The sequence below is a fragment of the Heloderma suspectum genome, chromosome 5, assembly GCF_057233095.1.
Source record: "Heloderma suspectum isolate Gila_16-S chromosome 5, 16-S_ref, whole genome shotgun sequence".
Lineage (NCBI taxonomy): Eukaryota > Metazoa > Chordata > Lepidosauria > Squamata > Helodermatidae > Heloderma > Heloderma suspectum.
Genome location: NC_139462.1, coordinates 97,159,095 through 97,179,694, shown reverse-complemented (window position 1 = coordinate 97,179,694; position 20,600 = coordinate 97,159,095). Strand labels below are relative to the sequence as shown.

Below are 20,600 nucleotides of genomic sequence, written 5' to 3'. Positions count from 1 at the left end.
CTTTTAAACGTCGATTCCTATGTCTCCTACCACTCCTTCCCCGCATGTGGAGAATTCTAATCGCAACCAGAAGTAAGGGTTGTGTGTTTTAAATACGCCTTCGCTGGAGACACAGACTCTACCTCTATGACTGGAGTTGGAGGATTCCTTTCACCGCCTTCCATGTTTCCGGTGTGCCTTCTAGCCGTCTTTTATCTATGGAAACAAAAGTCTCTATGGGAAACCATCGCCTTTCGTGCTCTTCCGGTTAGTGAAGCTGAGCTTCCGGTCTCTCTGTTTTCTACGTGTTTTTCTGGGCACCTCAAAGGTCGTAAGTGGCGACGCGTTGTTATCGCCACACCCCTTCCCTGCAAGCCCATGGAGCCGCCCGGGCAGGTGAGCCGTGGATCTGGCCAAGTGCATTTTAGCTTTCCAAGTGCTGGGGGATTAAATTGAATACCCCGTTACCACACACGCTCTCGTCTAGTCTAGTCTTCAGTGCTGGGCTTTAGTATGTGGGAAATAATCTGTGGCTGGGGGAGGGGGGTGTTACTGGTCTTCCTCCTCTCTCAGCACAAAGTTTTATAGTTATACAGCCCAGAAGGGAAAGAAGGAAAGTAGGGAGTTGAGCAAAGAAACAGTGTAGTCCCAAGTGACTGCGGTATGGGTATTTCTGAAAATGCTGTGCATGCCTTCGTGGTTATATCGCATGAATGGTACCTACACATGGACCTAAGGAACTGAACTGGTAAAAAAAATCTGGTAGCTTCTGTTTACAGGAGTTACTGTATTAACGAATAACTTTACCGTTTGTTTATTTATTACATTTATATCCCGCCTTTTATCCTCTTGCAAGGAACCCCAGGCAGCTGACATGATCCTCTTCTCCATTTTATCCTCACAACAATCTGTGAGGTAGGTTAGGCTGAGAGTCACTGACTGATCCAAAGTCGCCCGGTGAGCTTCATGGCCGAGCACGGATTAGAACATATAGCTTCTCAGTCCCAGTCCACTGTTCTAACCACTGTGCCACATGGCTCTTTTTCTGTTGTCCTTGTGCAAGTTACAATTTATCCTTGCACAAGCCTGTACAAGGATTTTAACACAATGGCCTTTGTGTGATGTTGTGAAAACTGTTAAAGTTTTGGTAGACTGTCACAACTGGGGTGGTGATCATGCCCTCCTCTTAGATTAGGGTACAAGAGTTTGTATGACAGTAAGCCTGAGATATCAGCTTTTAAAACAAACCTGATAACATTATGTAGCTATTGCTGAACATCTCTAGGACAATAATCCCAATGCATGCTTTAGAGAGCAATCCTATGGTCCCTTGGAGAGCATCCCAGGGACCATAAGATATGTCGGAATCCCCCTCCTGAGACCTCAGACACTCCTATGATCTCAGGAGGGGGACTTTAAGATCCAATCCCTCGCCTTGCAGCTACCATGGAAAAAACCGTGGTGCCTGCTTTCAAGGTCACAAAAAAGTGACCTCGAATTGCTTCAGAGAGAGTGAAAAGGGGGCAGGACTGTTGGTGGGGGAGAAGAGAGGCTAGGATCCACAGTATCCTGAGGCCTCTCTGTCATGTGTCCCTGCCCACCACCAGTAAGAAAGTTTGATGGGCATAGTGGCCCATCTTTATTTATTTATTTATTCATTTATTCACTAATTTCATTTCTATACCGCCCATTAGCTGAAGCTCTCTGGGCGGTTCAGAAAAACCTCCATCTAATTGAGGTGTTGTTGTTTTTTAATTTTTGGAAGAACAGAAGGTGATATAGCCTCCATCTTCCTCCCTCCTTGCTTGCAATAGCCCAGCAGGGCATAGGATTATGGAAGCCTCTAAGATCGGAAGCTTCTGTCCAATGGGCTACAGTCCCATAGGATTATGCCCTTAGTTATTTCTGCCAGAACTTCAGGTGCTCTTCCTTCTTTTTTTAGAAGCAGACCCCGTGTGCCGTGTTGCAAACTGTTTTTGAGACTCCACCATTTCAAAAGTGGTTTTAATATGTAGTGCAAGGCATTGCTGTTTAGTAACAAATTAAAAGCTTCACTGGACACTTAAACCTAGTCACACCGTTCCCAGGAATGAAAATCCTATCATAGGATTTTCACTATAATCTTAAATTAAGGCAATTTTGTTAGTATACAAATTCCCAAAGGGTAACTAAATTCATCTGTTATAACAAAAATGGCAGCAGCTTCTGTGGCATATCAGAGACTAACACAATCATCATGGCATAAGCTTTTGTGAGCTATGCCACATTTCATCAGTGGTATGGTCTAGGAAGATGGTACGTATATTTCCATGGGTACAAATGGTGAAAAAAAACCATGCAGATGCGTCCTAAAAGCAAAGAAAATGCAAGAGAGAACAGGAATTACGTTAAAATGGTGTATTCCATTCCCCCATGGGCACACAAAGACATCTATCAATGAGCATTGTTTTAATTTTTCTGAAATAACGTGTCTCGTGTACTCTTGGCAAAATGATAGCAAACATCTGGGTTGAACATTGTACATCATTACTGGTGTATTTCATACACTGATTCTTAACGTTTGATTTTTTTTCCTACTAAAAGAGCCAAATAAATACAGCTTACGTACCCACAGAGGATGAAAAGAGAGTCTTCAGAGAATGCAATGATGAGAGCTTCTGGTACCGATGTAAGTGAAATGTTCTAAGAAATAATGTTTACTTGTTCATGTCTGTTGTTTTGCCAAATGAGTGTCCAACTTTGCAAATAAACAGTGTAGTTCATGCCACAAGATTTGTTCTATCTACTGAGTATACCAATGCCATATGAAAAAAAAACTTCACATAATTCTTCAGATATGTGATCCATTGATGTTAAAAAGCCACTCCCATAGGGCCTGAACCACAAATTACTAGGAAAATTTCCCTTTACAAAGTAATAACTGGCACAACTCTGGTGAACAGAAGTGACTGTAGGTTCAGGGCTGTGTCAAGACACTTTAATGCCCCAGATTGCACAATCCAATAGATGTGCCCCAGGACCTCTTGTGTAGTAACAGAGGATACTGGGGTCAGTGATGAAGGGCAGATTATTTTCCAGTGCTTTAATTTTCCAGGAATTTTTTTCCATTTTATTAGTTAACTAGTAAAAATGAATATGTGACAATTACAAATACAATATTAGGCAAGCTTGGCAGTTTCAAAGTTGTAATCTTTTTTTTTTTTCAGGTAAGTATCCTTAGCAAGTATGTGAGAGAATAAAGATATATAACTGAAATACATATATGTCCCAGTGTGAAACAGAACCCATAGGTAATGACAATGAAACTGAAGTTTCCCCAACAACCTCAGTGGAAGGTAGTTGAACTCCATTGTAATAGATGAGTGGTTGACAGCATATCATGCACAGTTCTTTGGGTAGCTAAATGAATCAGTGTGTCAAAAGTTTTCAGTACCTTTGTTTGTTTGTTTCAAATTTAAACAATGTAAGGGAAGTACATGCTATTGGGACCACTCTGCTTATACCATTGATGTAGTGCTAGTATAAACAATCTCTAGCACAACACCAATAAGGCATGTTGGCATGAAAGGTTTCCCTGGAAAACCCATCATGCCTGTGTACACTATTGGCATTGTGCTGGAGGACACTTAACATTAGCACTCTGTCAGTGGTATAAACGGAACAGCAGTGTTCTTAGAATTTTTACATGTATTCCAATAAAATCTACATAATATAACATTTAAATCACATTAAGTGTTCTTTAATTTCCCCCCTCAAATATGTATTGGGACAACAAATTAACATGGGGTGCTTTTATCTTTGTTTACTAAATACGAGTAAAATAAAGGTTCTGAATTAGATCTCTGTAGGGCAGGGGTGGGCAACCTGTGGCCCTCCAGATGTTTTGGCCTACAGCTTCCATCAGTTCTACCCAGCATAGCCAACAGTGAGGGATGCTGGGAATTGTAGGCCAAAAGATCTGGAGGGCCACAAGTTGCCCACCCCTGCTCTAAGGCATCAGAACATTTTCTGATGCAAACTGATTTTTTTCTTATGTAAATGACCCTGCGGAAATTAACCTAATTTGCATTTGGAAAATTGTCCAGAAAACCCATATGTCTGGACTGCATTTCTCCGTGCGATCTGATATTTGATCCCTAGTATCCACTGTGGCATTGCAGGGAATTCTGAGGTATACTTTTCATATTCCATACTGTGTGATATATTCAGCCACAATGTGAACAGAATGCTGGACTAGATGGATCCTTGGTCTGATCCAGCATGGCTCTTCTTATGTTCTCATACTGAAGTAGTTATGGTAAGATTGACTGCCCCAGGTCACCCAGTAAACCTCTTGGCCAGGAAGGGATTTGAACTTGTTTTTTCCCAGTCCAATACTCTATCAGATATCCAATACTGACTCTCTAAGACAATGGCACATCTAAAAGTATTGCTTCACAATTGCTTTGTGGAATACCACTATGCTGTTTCTAGCATTGATGACTGTTGCCATTGCAGTTGCAATGGCCCACACACTTAAAGGCTGGTGAGGTGTACTGGGTTGATTGCTGATTCCACCAGTTCCTCACCCACAATAATATCTAGTTTGCCTTTCTTAGGAAGTCTTTGCGACTCTAAAAGTAAGACTTAAGTTTTCAGAAATTAAAAAATGAAACACTGAGATCTCGATATGAGAATTCCTTGGAAGGAACAGAGCATTTTATGCTTATCGCTGCATTCATGAGAGCTTGAAATGGCCTTGATGGGTTTTTATCAAATAAGGTGATATATAAATGTTAATAACAAAATAAAATAAACTCTTCTTAACTGCAACCGGGGGTTCTTTAAAAAAAACACACACGTGAGAGTTGCTAACGTATGGCACAGGCTGTACATTGTCCATATTTGTCCTAGAAAGTATAATGTAAACTTATTGAAGGGGCTCCATATTTCCTAATGAAGACATTTTTGCTGAAGTCCCCTTTCTCTTTAAAAGAAAGAAAAGGGGCTTTCTGGCAATGTGTACTTTAGAAAGGAGCCTATGCAGTACAACCCTAAATGTGTTTACGCAGAAGTAAATTCCACTGCGTTAAGTAAGTCTTACTCTTCAGTCAGTGTGCAGGATTGCAGTCTGTTGAGAAGAATAGTTTCAATGCAAAGGTGTTTTTTTTTCTTTCTTTACCTCACAGCCCTGCCTTTTTCTGCTGTTAGCATGCTGGTCACTCAGATGTTAATTAAAAAAGGTAAGTTTCAAACACCTTTGACTGAATTTGGATTTCTGCTGTTTAAAAATTTCTTATTATTTAGAAACCTAATTATGAAAAAAAAGCAATTACATATGTATGGCAGGTGGGGGGAACATTTAGTGTATGAGAGATGTGGGGATGGAGAAGGGCGAACCTAATTGTTAAAAAAATGAGGAAGAAAATTGAGATTAAACGATCTTGTAAATAAGTATATCATATCATAGAATCACAGAATAGTAGGGTTGGAAGGGGCCTACAAGACCATCGAGTCCCAACCCCCTGCTCAATGTACAAAAACTACTAGCCCACAGAAATTATGAGTCATAGTATGTCAGTGAGTTGCTGCCCCAAAGAAAGGGAAATATTGTGAAATATTTTTGTTTTGTTACCTGGTGGTGATTCTACACTCCACAGGAAACCAGGTGAGGGGCTGTTTATGAGCCTGTTTGAGAAGCATTTATAAAGATGAAATATATCTTTGTTTGGTTGCATAGTAGACAGTGTTTAATTTGAAGAAGTAGATTAACTTGTCTTGTCATATTAACTTGTCTTGCATGTCTGTTCAGAAGGAGAAGTCCCATTGCATTCAATGGGGCTTACTCCCAACTAAATGTGTACAGGATTGTAAGTGTTGTCAAATGCCAAATAATAAACATGTAAGGGGAAAAGTGAATTATTCAAGTTTTTATTGGACTCTCGTTCAGGATGTTGTTGTAACTTTTTTAATGTCACTAGATGTCTATATTAGGATATAAAATATTGCAAGTAGTTGACAACAATGCTGTATAACCCACTGGGCTATGATGCTTGATACTCATGAGTATTACTAGAAACTCTTGCTGTCATCCGGCACTATACAGCCCTTTACATGCATAGATCTTCTCTTTATGTTAAAATGAATGCAGCAGTCTACATATACAATTCTTGATCATGCCATAGCATTATTTAGCTTCCTTATCTTAAAAAGCTGATAAGTGATTTTTAAAAATATTCATGTATAATACAATCCATATTATTGAACTGGAGTCTCAGAGGCTACTTTTGTCAAAGCATTACTATAAAACACATAGTATTAGAAAATTGGCTTTACACTGACATAGTATTTAATTCCAGTGGTCTTTGCTGTTACATACCTAGTCAAAAAACCTAAAACCACTGATCATCAGAACCTGAAGTGCCATAAGCATGTTAAAGGCTAAACGCTGTTCTGGTCATTTCTTAATTCATGTTTTTGTATAGTTACTGTCCTTTTTTCCTAATGTTTATTTTCAGGAATTCTTACAGCAAATTCAAGGTTTGGCTCGCTACCAAAAGTTGCATGTGAGTTTTAACAGGATATCATATTTCAGTTGTACTTAATGGCTCACAATTGAGAGTTAGGGTTGCTACCATATTTCATGAAAGAGGCTCTGTGCCTCTTAACAGCTGCATGACAGGTATGGTGGGTGGGTCTTGGGCATCTTGGAATTGTGGTTTTGAGTCCTTGCAAATTAGGGTTTCCCTACAAAAAAAAAAAAAGCAGTTCCTTAAAGAGTCCCTAAGCAAAGGTATCTGAATCTTATGTTATGAGTGTGTAACAACCGTGCACTTATTTCAAGAAAAAAAAAAAAGACTGGGAGGCTAAGCTTGCATTGCAGATATCTAAACCAGAATTTCTTAAACCTTTTCCTAGTGAGTATCCTTGTTAGAGTTCAAGCATCTTGAGATAAACAAAAATAAGGATGGTCTGTTGTACAAGTGCTCCTCCCTCTCTTAATGGGCCTAATGACAGGCAGACAAAAGTAGACAGGAAGCAGGACCATCAGACTCAATAGCATGAAGGTTAGGAAGGTGGGGGCAGGGGGCAGCCTGTGCAAACAAACTATGCTCAATGATATTGTACAGCAGCAAAATGCACACTAAGTAGAGAAAATGATTTTTTTCACCTCTCGGGAAGATACTGATCCAGTCCAAAAAAGATTGGGATGGAGTTGGAGCAAATTTTTGCTCCTCTATAGGAAATCTACAGCACAATCCTATAAATGTATATTCAGAAGTAGGCTCGATTGGGTCCAATGGCACTTACTCTTAATTAAGTGTGTATAGAATATAATAGTGAGTTTCTTTTAGAATAATATAGTCAGGGAGCAATCCTATGGCCACTAGACACTGTCTAGAGGGCCATAGGATATGCTCATTTCCGGGAACTGACCTTGGAGCCCACGCACCAAGGTCGGTTCCCGGAAAATCGATTGCCCCCCTTGTCCGCGCTGCCTCGGAGGCTGCTCGGAGAAGCCCCATCCTCCACACTTGCAAGAAGAGTGTGGAGTGACTGAAAAGGGGTGGGGCTGGGGGACGTTCCAGGGCGGGGAGAGCAGAGGTGCGCATACAACACATCCAGTGTTTCGTACGGCAGCTTCCTCTCCCGGTCGGCCCCCCCAGTGTTAAACAGCCGAAAACGGCTGTCTAGCAAAAAATAGCAAGGCAGGAGAGACGCAGAGGGAACGATCCCCCCCATGCCTCTCTTGCCTTGCTTTGGATAGGTGGTCGCCTCTGAGGTTGGAGGTGGACACCTATCTAGTTAGGATTGTGCCCTAAGTCTTATAATAGTGAGTTCCTCGGGGTAATTATTACTCTGCTGGCCAATAGCTGAAAAATGTAGCTATTTGCTATGAAGTAACTGGGAGTTTATTCTGTGCTTTTAAAACAGACAACTCTTACTCTTCTCAGTTGCTGTCTGGTGATGATCTACTTGCCTCAGCCGCTTTATAAGGCCTCTGTTTTGTTGCCATGGGGATACATGCCGAAAAAATGCTCTAGAGACTTAAGAATTTGTTCTTTAGCTCTAAGCTAAGGATTTGTTTGTTTTTGCTTGTGTTTTCCTTGTATTTTATTTTAAAATATAATGATATTCTTTTTTTAAAAGTGCCATGACATCAAGTGGCTTAAATCAGTGTTTGCCTTCCTTTGTAAATAAGTTGCTGGCTTCTGTGGATACATCGGTGGAAAGATTTCCTATATGAAGACATGTCAGGAGAAGTTTAAACAGCTAGAGAATTCGCCGCTGGGAGAAGCTCTGAGAAAACACAGACCAATTCCACACAGGTAAGTAATGTTATTTACTCAAAATTGTAAATTTCTATAGAGAAAGTTCACTTTAAATATTTGACGGCAGAGGATGAGATGGCTAGATAGCATCACCGATGCAATGAATATGAACTTGAGCACGCTCCGGGAGAGAGCACAGGACAGGAAGGCCTGGCGTGCTATGGTCCATGGGGTCACGAAGAGTCGGACACAACTGAACGACTGAACAACAACAGTGTTCATGAATAGTGTTGTTTGTTATTCCTCATGGAGCAACTCATTGTATACCTCTAGAAAACAGTTGTTCCATATATGAGTTGTACCATCAGCCTGAAATTTTAGGGCTATTTCATTATTTAAAAAAATACTTTTTTTAGATGAATAAAATAATCTCTATAGTTTATACTGTTGGCTGTGCTTGTACACTTTGGTTTTTCTATAGTAACATGAAACATTATTATTGGAGGGAGGGGGAGACTTATACATGAAACTGCTGGGCATTTGTTAGCTATTTTCCAAAAAGTAGGCTTGCCTGAGAAAGAGAAGTAAGGTACAAAGTATTTGAGCATGATCCACCCAAAGTAAAGCACTTTGAAGGCTGGTTGATTTAAAGAGGAGATATTTAAGTAAGTACTTTATTCTCCCATTGAAACTGATGGGACTTCAAACTGTGTAGATTTGCAAGAACATGCTCTTTGTGTGTTACAAAGAGAAAAAGGTAAGTAAAGGAAAACATTTATTTATTTTAAAATAAAATCGGAGCAGTTTTAAATGGACAGATTCTACTTTGGGTTTTTTTCTTTGGGCCTTGAGAAAAGCTATAGCAGTTTCAAACAGTTAACACAAATGTGGAAAACTAATTTCTAAACTATTTCCTGTTCTTCAGCTTCCTTGTTATATAAAGGCACATGGAACAAGGATGAAAGTAGCATTGTGCAAGAATTCATTTTGTTAATCTGTTTCTATTTTAAATCTTTCAGATCTTTCAAAGATACTTTCAAATCAAAGTATTTAGAAAATATTCTAGTCAAATCTAGTGTAACTCTATGTGACCCTGATTCTGCTCCTGGAATAAATTGGTAGTTGATTTCCCTCCCCAGCCCCCAACACACACATACACCCTTGGCTTCCTAGTGGGCAGATGCAGATGTAACATTCTCAATCTCATAACCATTGTTAAGGAAGCAGGAACAGGCTACCTACAGGATCACACCTTCCAATATCTTTACTTTTGCACACAAATTTCTCCTACCTTTAACTATTGTTAAGGTTTACATTGACAGTGGTGTAGATCAGTGGTCTCCAAAGTAGGGTGTGCGCACCCCAGGGGGTGTGTGACATGATCCACAGGGGTGTGCGAGCTGCCTGATCATTGAGCAGCCTCCCACTGCTCCTATGAGGCGGCAGCAGGATGGGACAGAAGCCGAGAGGGAAGCTCTCTCTCTGCTCCTGTCCTATTGAGAGCAACTGCTCAGGTCCTGGTGCCTTCCTGCTGAAGGAAAGGGGGAAGGAGATTAACCCTTCCCACTCTTCTTTCTCAGAACAAAGCCGAGAAGGAAGCGGGCACTGTCCTCACAGCTTCCATCCTGCCAAAGGAGAGCAGGAAGGGTTAACACCAGGTGGAGGTTAACCCTTTCTGCTCTTGCGTGTGTTTTCCTCTCAACTGCCATCCTACCTAAGGAGAGGGGGAAGGAGATTAACCCTTCCCACTCTCCTTTCAAAGCCGTGAAGGGAGCAGGCACTTTCCTCTCAGCTTCCATCCTGCCATAGGAGAGAGGGAAGGGTTAACAGCCAGGCCAAGCCACCAGTCAACCAAGGAGTGGGGACTGTGCAGGGTGCATGCTGGGCTGATGACCAGGACTCCCAGCTCTGGCACAGGCAGGAGCCCGGCTAAGCACGCCTTTCTCCTCCTTGCAAGTTGACAGTGGTGCCCTCGTGGATTTACAGATTATCTAGTTTTAACTAAACTAACCCTCACAAAATGGACAGGTAGCTTAAAAAGAACTTAGAGCCAGACCTTCGAATCGCTGTATCAGAAAGTGTTAAACCAAGACTGTAAAAAATCATGCAGCATATTCAATCACGTTGCTCTCACTAAAAATATTATTATTAATAATATTTTTAAAGTGAGAGCAAAAAAGTTTTTTGTACCATTAATAAATAAACAATAATTTAAATAGTTTTTTATTTTTATTTCATCTTTATCTCATCCTGTTTAATTTTTATTTTTTGTGTATGTTTTATAATGTACATAATTTATTAGTACAATAGTACATGTATATAATTTATAAATTACATATATTGGGGGTCCGTGCTCAAAAATTTTTCACTGATGGGGTGCGCAATCAAAAGAGTTTGGAGACCACTGGTCTAGATTGACAGATTCAGTTTTTAACAAGATTTGAAGCAAGGGTCTGAAGCTGTTAGAAATAGAACCTTGGTTAGCATTAACCATCATTAAGGTGGGTGTCAGTGTAAGATGTAACCATGGTTAAGTTTGATGGGAGAATGTGCTTCAGGGAGAGGCTGGGTGAAAGGAATGTCCAATCCTGTGTTGTGCTCCCATGTTTTGATCCCATTTTATTTACCATTGAGGGGTCAAAAATGTTATATGTGTACCAGCCCTGTCTGCAGGCTGTTTTCCTTGACTTAGGTTCAGCTGAGCCTGCCTCTAAAAGGGCAGTGCTTCAGCAGGATGTGGGTAAGTGTGTCAGTCCTGGAGATTTCGCCCCAAAGGCATTTTGTTCTATAAGCAGATACATACAATTAACTATGAAAAGTGTATGAAAGTTGAGTATGTTCGTGTACATCAAAATTCAGTGTGTGTGATTCTGTTTTTTCCCAGCACCTTGAATTTATTGCAAGAATAATAGTGAGGAAGAAGGGGGTTAGGTGTAGAAGGAAGGGAGCAGAATAGATTTCAAGTTGCTTTTTTTCAAAGGCAGTAATTAACCAAATCAAGAGAGGGCAACTTTTGTGAACTGCTCAGAGAGCTTTGGTTATTGGGTGGTATAGAAATGTTATAAATAAATACATAAACTTGTGACCCTTGAGATGTTCTGACCTGCAACTCCCATGATTCCTCACCATTGCCTGTGCTGGCCAGGACTGATGGGAGTTGTAGGCCAAAACATCTCAAGGGCCACAAGTTGCCCATACTTGCACTAAATAAACATTCCCCTTTTTCTCACCACCTGCTGCCTCTCCTGTGCTGTGCCCCCACCAATTTTGTCAAAACATGTAGGTTAAGCCCCCAGTGTACACACCAGTAACAGTGGTTTTCATACTTTCTTCACTCAAGGAATTCTTTTTAATTTGACTTGTCACCCAGACACCCCTTTGTTGCCTCTGTGTTACAGAGGATCCTGAGGTGCATTCTAAAGCACACTGTCAGTACAGATGGGGCATCATACTCTTAAGATAGGGTACCAGTTCATTGTTGCCCTGGGAAAACTGAAATTCCCCCTGGGGTTTCAGTGCTTCAAGAGAAGACCAGCAAGCTGGTCTTCTGCCACCGCTAATTTCTTTCATGGATTAGCTCTCAAGGAACCCAGGCTTCATTAGAACTCAGATTGAAAGCCATTGCACTAATGTATACATAGCCAGATATAGCCAGAAAAAGTGGCTCTGACATTCATTGATGCAAGCAGGAAGGATTAAGAGATCTTGGGAAATGGAGTTGTATTTGGCAAAAAGTGATTTTGCAGGACAGGCTGGGAGTTAACACTAAGTACAAACTTTATGGTCCTCCAGGCTAAGAAGAGGTGGAAGGGACATTGTTGAGGCTCTGAGAGAAGAGATTTTGAACTCCCAGTTTGGACCATTTATTTATATTATATCATCCCTCTGAAGAGGTGTGACTTTAATTTGGTAAGTCCTTTTCCTTCCTGTAGGAGAAATGAGATACAAACCTAGCTTGTAGTTCACTGTAAAATGTACCACTGGTATCCTTCTCAGCCAGCTCTGTGAGTTGGGAGTCAGCGGGGTGAGGTAGGCACAATGCTACAGTGGTTCCATTCCTATCTGTGAGGTGAGGTGCAGAGGATAGCACTGGGTGACCATATCGGGCCCGTAGCAGTTACATTGTAGGGTCCCACAGGGTTCTCTTCTGTCCCCGATTCAGCTTCTATATGAAGCTGTTAGGGGCAGTCATTAGGAGATTTGGCGTAAAGTGTCATTAGTATGCTGATGATACCTAACTGTTGCTCTGTATCATTTGAGAGGATGAAATCTGTATTCCGTCTTGTAAACTTATCTGTGTTTTTGTTCTCAGCTGTTTTAATGTTTTATAGGTTGATACTGTGTGATTATATTGTGTTTTACTGGCTTGGTATCCCACTTTGGGATTATTTCTTAATGAAAAGCAGGAAATAAATAAAAATAGTAATTGTTTTTTTCACTTAGAAACATGGGCAAACTAACTGAAGTTGTTTCAGAATTATAGCATGAAGCTTTTGTAATCAGGACTTCATTGCATGCTAAACCATTATTATAGTCCTATGGTTGAGCTTTAAATAGCTCTACAAAGAAAACTTTGCCTTTAATTAAAAAAAAGATGCAGCAGAACCTACAGAACAATCTCCTTTGTTTCCAAACCTTTATGTTAAATTAAGGTTTCTACGTGCTCTAACAATGAAGCAAACCCCTCTGCTCTTCCCACATATTACCCTTCTCTACTTCCCTCCTCAATAGTCCTTCCTCCCCGCCCCAATTTTCTTACCTTCTTTCACCCTTTTTCTCTTTCTTTGGTATAATTGGTTCATTTAGCCTGATATAGTTTGCCCCAACTATCTAAAATCTCCATTTATTGTTGTGAGTGGATTGATGGGAAGCACATCCATATACAAGCAATGGAAAAAACAACAAAAGTTCAAATAGTTTGCAAAATTGCATTTTAAATAATTAACTGCTGTCTCTCTCTTTAGGTATAACTCTCAGCAACCAGAATTTTCAAATGTGCCTTCACCCTTTGAACGTGCTCCAGCAGCAGTACCAGAAGCACCACAGTCTTCCAAGTTCCCTGTTGATAATTATGGAATGGCAGATTTTCGCTCCAAGTATGAACCAGTCCCATTTAGTTCTTCCATGAATGAATCTACTCCTACTGGAATAACAGACAGTCTCCCTCAAGGTAGAGTTAGTCTTGAACTTTATAAATACAATGAATGGTATTTTTCCAGTAAAAAATTGAATGCATATAATTCTTCAGGCTTGGAGATGGGAACATCTCAGTTTTAAAAGGGCAGAATTAGAATGGAGCTGCATATTATACCAACAAACCTGTATTTCCTAATACATATGTCTGCCTTTTAATGTGAATGGACTTAAAGGGGAGGGGGCAGGTTTGCAGAGACGATTAGCAGGCACAAGGTGGACACTTAATTCTTTCTGTTTCTGCCTATTCTCCCTAGGAGATGCTTTTATCTTGTCTGTCATTTCTGCAGTTGGGCTTCTAGTCTTAGAACCAGGCTGAGGGTAAAACAGGCCAGAGGGGAATTGGTGGGCGGGAAGGTTTGTGTTCGTTCTCTCTCTCCCCCTCCCTCCCTCCCTCCCTCCCTCTCACTCACTCACTCACACACACACACACTCCCTCCCTCCCTCCCTCCCTCTGCCCTGCAAATGCCCTTTCCCTGCTAGCATTACAAGGAAAAATGTTGTGTTCCCTTGTGATATGTAGTTCCTAAACATCTGCATTGGCATATGTACCTGCAGTGTTATGAATATTATTCCTCTGTTGTTGTGTAATGGCACACGCTGCAGCTATATTATCCAGAGTATTGCTTTGTTGATATCACAAATTCTAATGATTTATGAAAACTTATGGCTCATCTCACAATCCTCAGAGGATTAGATGGAAGCCGATTTGACATTTGAATTTAGACCAGTGTTGCACTGTATACACCATACATTTCATCTAAAATTCTAAAATAATGACAAGCAGGTATGATATTTGAAACTTCATTAACTGTACCTTCAATCATTTTTATTCCACAAAAGTCAAAGCCACTTGCTGAGCTCAGGAGAACGGCTCAAAAATATACGTATTTCCTTTAAAGAGGCATATTCCACCCATGTGTAGTGTTATCTGTTCCTTTACTCCAGGTGTGATTTTTTTTTTCTTTTGTTCCCTGAAGAACCTATACCATCTTCTGAAGAAGGTCCAAAAAGGAAAGGAATCACATATGATGAACTAAGGAGCAGAAATAGAGAGATGTATGAGGCAGGAATAATGCAAAAGTCAGACATTCCATCAAAGTCGTTACAGGAAAGACCATTAAAGAAGGAAGGTAAATTGTGAAATAGCTGAAGTATTTGGTAATGACATCTGCAGCAGTTGCATCAAGGACATGGAGTTCCAGGTTTAATCTTGCCTTTCCATTATGGACTCGCAATACTCTTAAGGACAAAACAAACAGTAGTTTTGCTTATTTTTATGTCTATCACCGCCTTCTGTTGGGATGGTCTGTTTTAAAGTGTGTTGTAGAGCTTTAACGTGTATTTTTATTTGAAATCTCTGTAGCAATTAATGAAAATATCTAATTTGATTAAAAAAATGGACTTGGATTGCTAGCATCCATGGTGAATTGATTTAAATCAAGGTGGTTTAAGTAAATGATTTTAATAATCTTGTCCTGCTGTGCTTTTGTTCCGCTTGTGGGTTTCCCACAGGCATTTAATAGTGGTTTAATCAGCAAGCAAGAAAAAAAAAGTTTCCCATTGATACTTCATATATATCCTAAATAATGGTGCAAATCTGTGGAGTAAACCATATTAACTTATAACTAAATAGTATATTATTAACACTATTTCATTCTCACAATGGTGCATTGTATCTATTTATTGCACTGTATATACTTAGCATGCTTTCTTTTCTTACCTATTAGAGGGAATGTCTTTAAAGGGCTCTTCCTTATGGCTACCAGCCATGACAGTTTTTGAGATTAAGTATGGGAGTCTAGGTTTCTGTATATTAGACAATGTTGTCTTCTCTTCTATGTTCCTATGTACACCAGTTGCTGGGGAACATGGGTGGATGGGTGCTGTTGTGCTCATGCCTTGCTTGTGGGTTCCTGGTCAACAGCTGGTCTTATGTTCCTGGGTTGCTTCTTTCTGCTTCATTCTGCCTTGGCCTATCTCCACTCTCACAAAAATAAAGTACTGAGCAAAATTAAATATTCATGACTGATAGGTCGAAGTAAGGTCTGGCATTTGCTAGGCAAGCTAGAGCAGTTAATTTTCAACAGGTGAAAATGAAATGCTTATGTTTAGTAGGCAAGGGTGTAAATATTTATATTTTAAAAACTTACCAAACTGGTTCTTCATTTACACGAAAAGCTTTCCTTAACGGCCGTGTTCACAGATCACCTTAACCAAAGAATTATAGGATTTCTTCCTCAATAGATAGGAGAATACACAGAAGTAGACCTATGCGGGTGTTCAGCCTGCCCATGTGAGGGCTAAAAATGGAGACAGTATGTGGGCATACATGCAAGTCTTGCCTCAGTGTCCCCAACCATCCAGTGTTGAGGGGGAAGGTCTGAAGAGGGATTCTACTTGTGTTTGCTTGAAGGCTCCACCCAATCAAGAACCCTGCATGGAGGCTTTTACTTGTGTTCATGAGAATACTAGTAGACCCCCCCCCCCCCAGCCGCCCCTTCATACTTCCCTGCTCAACATGGGTTGGTCAAGGTGGACTGGTCAAGGACTTGAGATTGGGGGCAGGGCTTGCATGCCCATTGACATCCCCTCCCCAGTTTTAGACCTCAGGTGATCAGATTGAATGCCTGCATATATCTACAATTTATTTGTGTGTACTATGTTATAAGTAAATTGGAGGAAAATAGGGTAATTGTTGCTGATATGAGGTGTATATACAATTTGTTAAAACTCTGCAAGAAATCATTGGCCAGACTATGAGATGGTCATAAATTATATTCTACAAAAAGGTGTTCGATACGTTGCAGTTCATCCATGACAAGTTTTTACATGTATGTTCATCACTGGATGGTGACAACATCGCAGTCAAGTATGTGTTAAATAGTACACAAAGATTAAAAACCAAAGTCAGAGCTTCTGCCTCAGATGTCAAATCAAATAAGATGCTTTTCAATAGAGGCACTTCACAGGTTCAGCTGAGAGTCCAGAAATAATATCAAATAATGTATGTTTATGTATGAATCGGCTCCAGTCCAGATCATCAGTGTGAATGGCTGGATAAATCATGGATCAGATTTGTAACATATACAAAGCCAGGAGGACTTTATCCAATGAAGCTAAATGGTGAGAGATTCAGGACAGAGAAAAGGAAATACCTCTTCACACAATGTCTGGTTTAAATGATGGAATTTACTTCCACAAGATGTGATGGCCAACTTGGGTGGCTTTAAAAGGGGATTAGACAAATTCATGGAGGATAAGCCAATCAATGGCTACTTGTCATGATGGTTGTATATTACCTCCAATATCAGAGGAAGAATGCCTGTCAGTACTGAGGGATATGAGTGGGAGGGTGCTGTTGTGCTCATGTCCTGCTTGTGGGCTTCCCACAGGTATCTCATTGGCCACTGTAGAACAGAATGCAGGATTAGGCAGCCTTTGGTCTCATCCAGCATGGCTCTTCTTATGACTTGCAAATATTGTAGGTGATAGGATTAAGAGACAATGAACTTTATAAAGTGAAATGCTGGGTTGAAAAAATAAGGTGGCATTCAGTCAAAACAAAACTACACATTGGAAAGATCAAATGCATAAGTGGAAAAGATGGAGACTGTTTATACACCATTACCTTTGAGTCAGTGCTAAGTTGGATCTAAGTAACTGCAGTGGAAGTGAGACAGGGATGCAAACCCCATTTCAGGGTGCATTAAGAGAAGCAATATATGCAAGACATACATGACAGTCACCATTTGTTAGCCCTCACCTGTTTACTGTTGGTTAAAATATTTTAAGAAGGCTTGAAACAAATAGGAGAATTTAGAAAGCAAGACAAGAAAATATATGGAACACATGAGAAAAGGTTAAAGGAAACTGAGCATGTTCCATTTTTCCCCCTGATGCCCCCCCCCCAAAGAAACCTACAGAGGGAGGGGCTATAGCATTTATTTATTCCGGTAATAAATATCAGAAGGGGTGTTGAGACAGGAGGGATAATAACTGTTCACTTAGACCATGAAGGAAGGAAAAACAAGACTTGTTTTGTTCAATAGGAAAGGAATTTGGGCTGGATAAAAAGTTGGGCAGTAGGACATTATGCTAAGGAAAACTGCAAGTCCTCCATTCTGGGAGAAAAGTAATTGAGCATCAGCCTGGGGAAGTTTTCCATTGTGGGGGTTGAACTAAATGAACTCAGAAGTCCTTTTCAGGTCTGTGGACCTTTAAGAAATCAACATAGTAAATAGTTCTAGTTCAGATCATTAGTTCAGATGATTAGAAACAGCTAGCTTTTAAACAGAAGCTTCCTGGGATTTTTTTTCTTTTACTAGTTTATGAGTGCAGAACATAACTCTGAAGGATGTGCTATTGTTTTCTTCTGTTTACCATTCTACTGGAAGGAAACTGTACTTGGCACCAATCATGAGACTGTTTTTCTGATTAGAAACAATACTGTACCAGGAAACAAAGAATGAAAATAGGCTAGGAAGTGAAATTATTTTACTTTTAGTAGAAAATGCTGTCTGAGAACAAGAGTTTGAGTAAGGGTTTATTCTGCCTTTCACTGCTCTTGTCAAATCAGTTGCTGAATATCCAGGCATTGTATTTTCACACAGGAAAGGAATTCTATGAAACAATGTGTAAATACAAAATAAGCCACAATTGAGAACATTATGGAAGATGGGATTTTTGGTTTGCTGTTGAAGGAGGAAATTTACTAGTGAATTGACGGAATAGCAGGATTACTAGAACACTCCTTCCCTGCCCCGCCACAAGTTGGCTTGTTTATTCACCTTGACAGTAGTCTTCTATGTCAACTTAGTGCAGCCATGTAAGATATATTCTGCGACACAACTGCAGCAGCAGCATCTGAGATGCAAATAGAACAGTTCTATGGTTACAGTCCCACCAGTGTTAGCATAGGTGCTCTGCACTGGCCAGACTGCCTTTAAGGTGCTGCAAAGATGAGTATCCACAGCTACAGTTGTCCAAACATGGTACTGATGCATTCAGTCTAGTGATGGTGGGTATAGCAATGGAAACTTAACATTATTATGACAATCTGAGTTGGCTCAAGCCCAGCACTGTGTCATGTGATAATTTGCTGGCAAGAAGTTTGCCCTAGTCTTAACTTTTGTTAGATCAGTACTTCATAGGACTAGACTTTAAGTACTTTTGTGTGTATTGCTAAATTTTTTTTCTTCTTCCTTTTGTAGGTAAAGTCAATAAGTATGGAGATGCTTGGGAAGAGTGAAAACCTTTGTAACTTCCGAAGACATTTCTTCAATCAAATAAGAGCTTTATCAGCATTGGTCAGATATCTGAATATTCAGCTGTACTCTGGAATGCAGATGAATTGCAATAAAAATATTTAGGCCTCCCTTTTTCATTTGGCAAAGTGTGAGAATGGATTGTTAGCCTAAAAATGTTTAAGTTTCAAGAAGTAGCTAATGAACGTATCACAATTTTTAAGCCCCCCCCCCCATATGTTTTAAGGACTGAGTCGTGAGTAAGAAAGAAGGAAGGGTGAGTAACAAGAGTTCACAGAAAGAAGCAGTTAGTATTTGTCTGCATATTGTCTGATTGAGATGTACTGCTGCTGAAAGGGGAGAGATCCAAAGTTGCTTAAGTTTACCCCCTCCACTAATTTAATGTAACATAAAAACAAGGAAGAAACATTATTTTACTTATTCAGATGGTAAAAACTAGGGCTACAACCTGATTAAAGAAATGTTAATCATGAATCATGAGTTTGTCTATTAACTGATCTCCTGCTTAACTTACAAATGTGTAAAAACAATATTTCTGAGGCAAGGATATTTTTCATTTGTTTCTAGATGGTGATACACATCAGTAGCAGGCATCATTATAGAAGACGCATTACTCCTTTGTAATGTGATAGAAGGGAGAATACCTCTGAAGATGGTGCTTGCCATCTGCATTGTATTATTCTTAGAAGCGTTTAAAAAAATCTGCTGCCCAATTAATCAGAGTCATCTTTTTAGTTGTTTTTAATCTTTTAAGCATTGCAGCTCTAGTAAAAGCTAGCAGCTGGACATAAAAAATGAAAACCATGGTGTTCTTTGTTCTCTGTTTGCAAGCTTTATAAAATTAAATTTGGTAAGTCTTTGGAGAGAGATGAACAAACTTAAATAGTACTTGTGGAGGCCCCGCAGCTCCAGCATATGCTTTGCATGTATGAGGTTCAATCTTTAATTAAATAATTGCAGGTAGAAGGGCTTTGAAAAACCTTGCTTAAGTCTGTAGAGAGCCACTGCCAGTCAGTTAAATAATACTGCATTCAGTAAGTCAGTAGCCTAACTTGGTATGTTAGTTTCATATGTTCAGACACCTGTATGCTCCCACTGGGGTGAATTAGAGCAATATTAAGTTTGACATTTTTAAAAAACATTGTAGTGGCGTGTTTGCATGCTCACAACTATCCCATGTTTTGTGATGAGCAAACTCCTCAGTGCAGCCTAAATAGTGGCTTTAGGTTCAGTTTGTTCTTCTACCTGCTTTTGTGTGAAATTGATACAATTAGTTAATCTCTTCCATGACTGAGAAATTCTAAACTTTGTACATCTTCTGTATTTTTCTGGCCTATTTCAGCCCCACCATAGTCTTCTGTTAGAGACTGGTATAAATCTCTATACTTATATTTTATATCTGATCAAAACAGACATTTACTGAGGAAGTTAACTCTTATAATCAACTGAATAATAGGCTTTATTGAAAAATGATGATAGCCTTCTTTTCAAACCTGATCTTTTGTCCATATATACTTAAATGAGTCAAACTTTACTTTAGAGAATATTAGATCCAGAATTGTGTTAAGTAAAAGAAGTTTGAAAAATATTTTTGGTGTCAAGATTTATTTAAAAGATTTATATACTGCCAACAGACCATCAAGGCAGCTGAGTTTTTTTTGAAGGCAGTGATGATTAATGAAGGCCCTTGGTGCTTTTTAAGATTTTATACTGGGAGGCTAATATGCTGCAAAGTGAAGTACTGCCCTCTAGTGCCGTCTTTATTTGGGTTCAAAGTGGTTTTGTGATTTGGAACTCAGACTCCACCCCTGCCTTGTAATTAGGTTCTTGGACAAATTACTTTTCTTGTAATCTCACCAGTTTGCCTTTGGGAAATGAATGTTTTGTGACTGGCCATGCCCACCATGGC

The 20,600-nt window shown here is 39.8% G+C and overlaps 1 protein-coding gene across 2 annotated transcripts; it reads left to right on the top strand.

The window, feature by feature from the left end:
- Positions 1–244: 244 nt before the first annotated feature.
- On the top strand, positions 245–20,272 carry OCIAD1 (OCIA domain containing 1). Of its 2 annotated transcripts, XR_014792167.1 has the most exons (9): positions 245–375; positions 2,563–2,647; positions 5,148–5,201; positions 6,477–6,524; positions 8,162–8,288; positions 13,196–13,401; positions 14,405–14,557; positions 18,638–18,733; positions 19,259–20,272. XR_014792167.1 is itself a non-coding variant. In XM_084856803.1 (8 exons), exons 1-8 carry the CDS (start codon positions 358–360, stop codon positions 18,673–18,675), a joined length of 729 nt encoding a protein of 242 aa, XP_084712929.1. In that variant the 5' UTR covers positions 245–357; the 3' UTR covers positions 18,676–19,165. The 2 variants fall into 2 exon arrangements, 1 of the variants encoding a protein (XP_084712929.1); XM_084856803.1 differs by lacking the exon at positions 19,259–20,272 and having other exon boundaries at positions 18,638–19,165.
- The last annotated feature ends 328 nt before the right edge of the window (positions 20,273–20,600 follow it).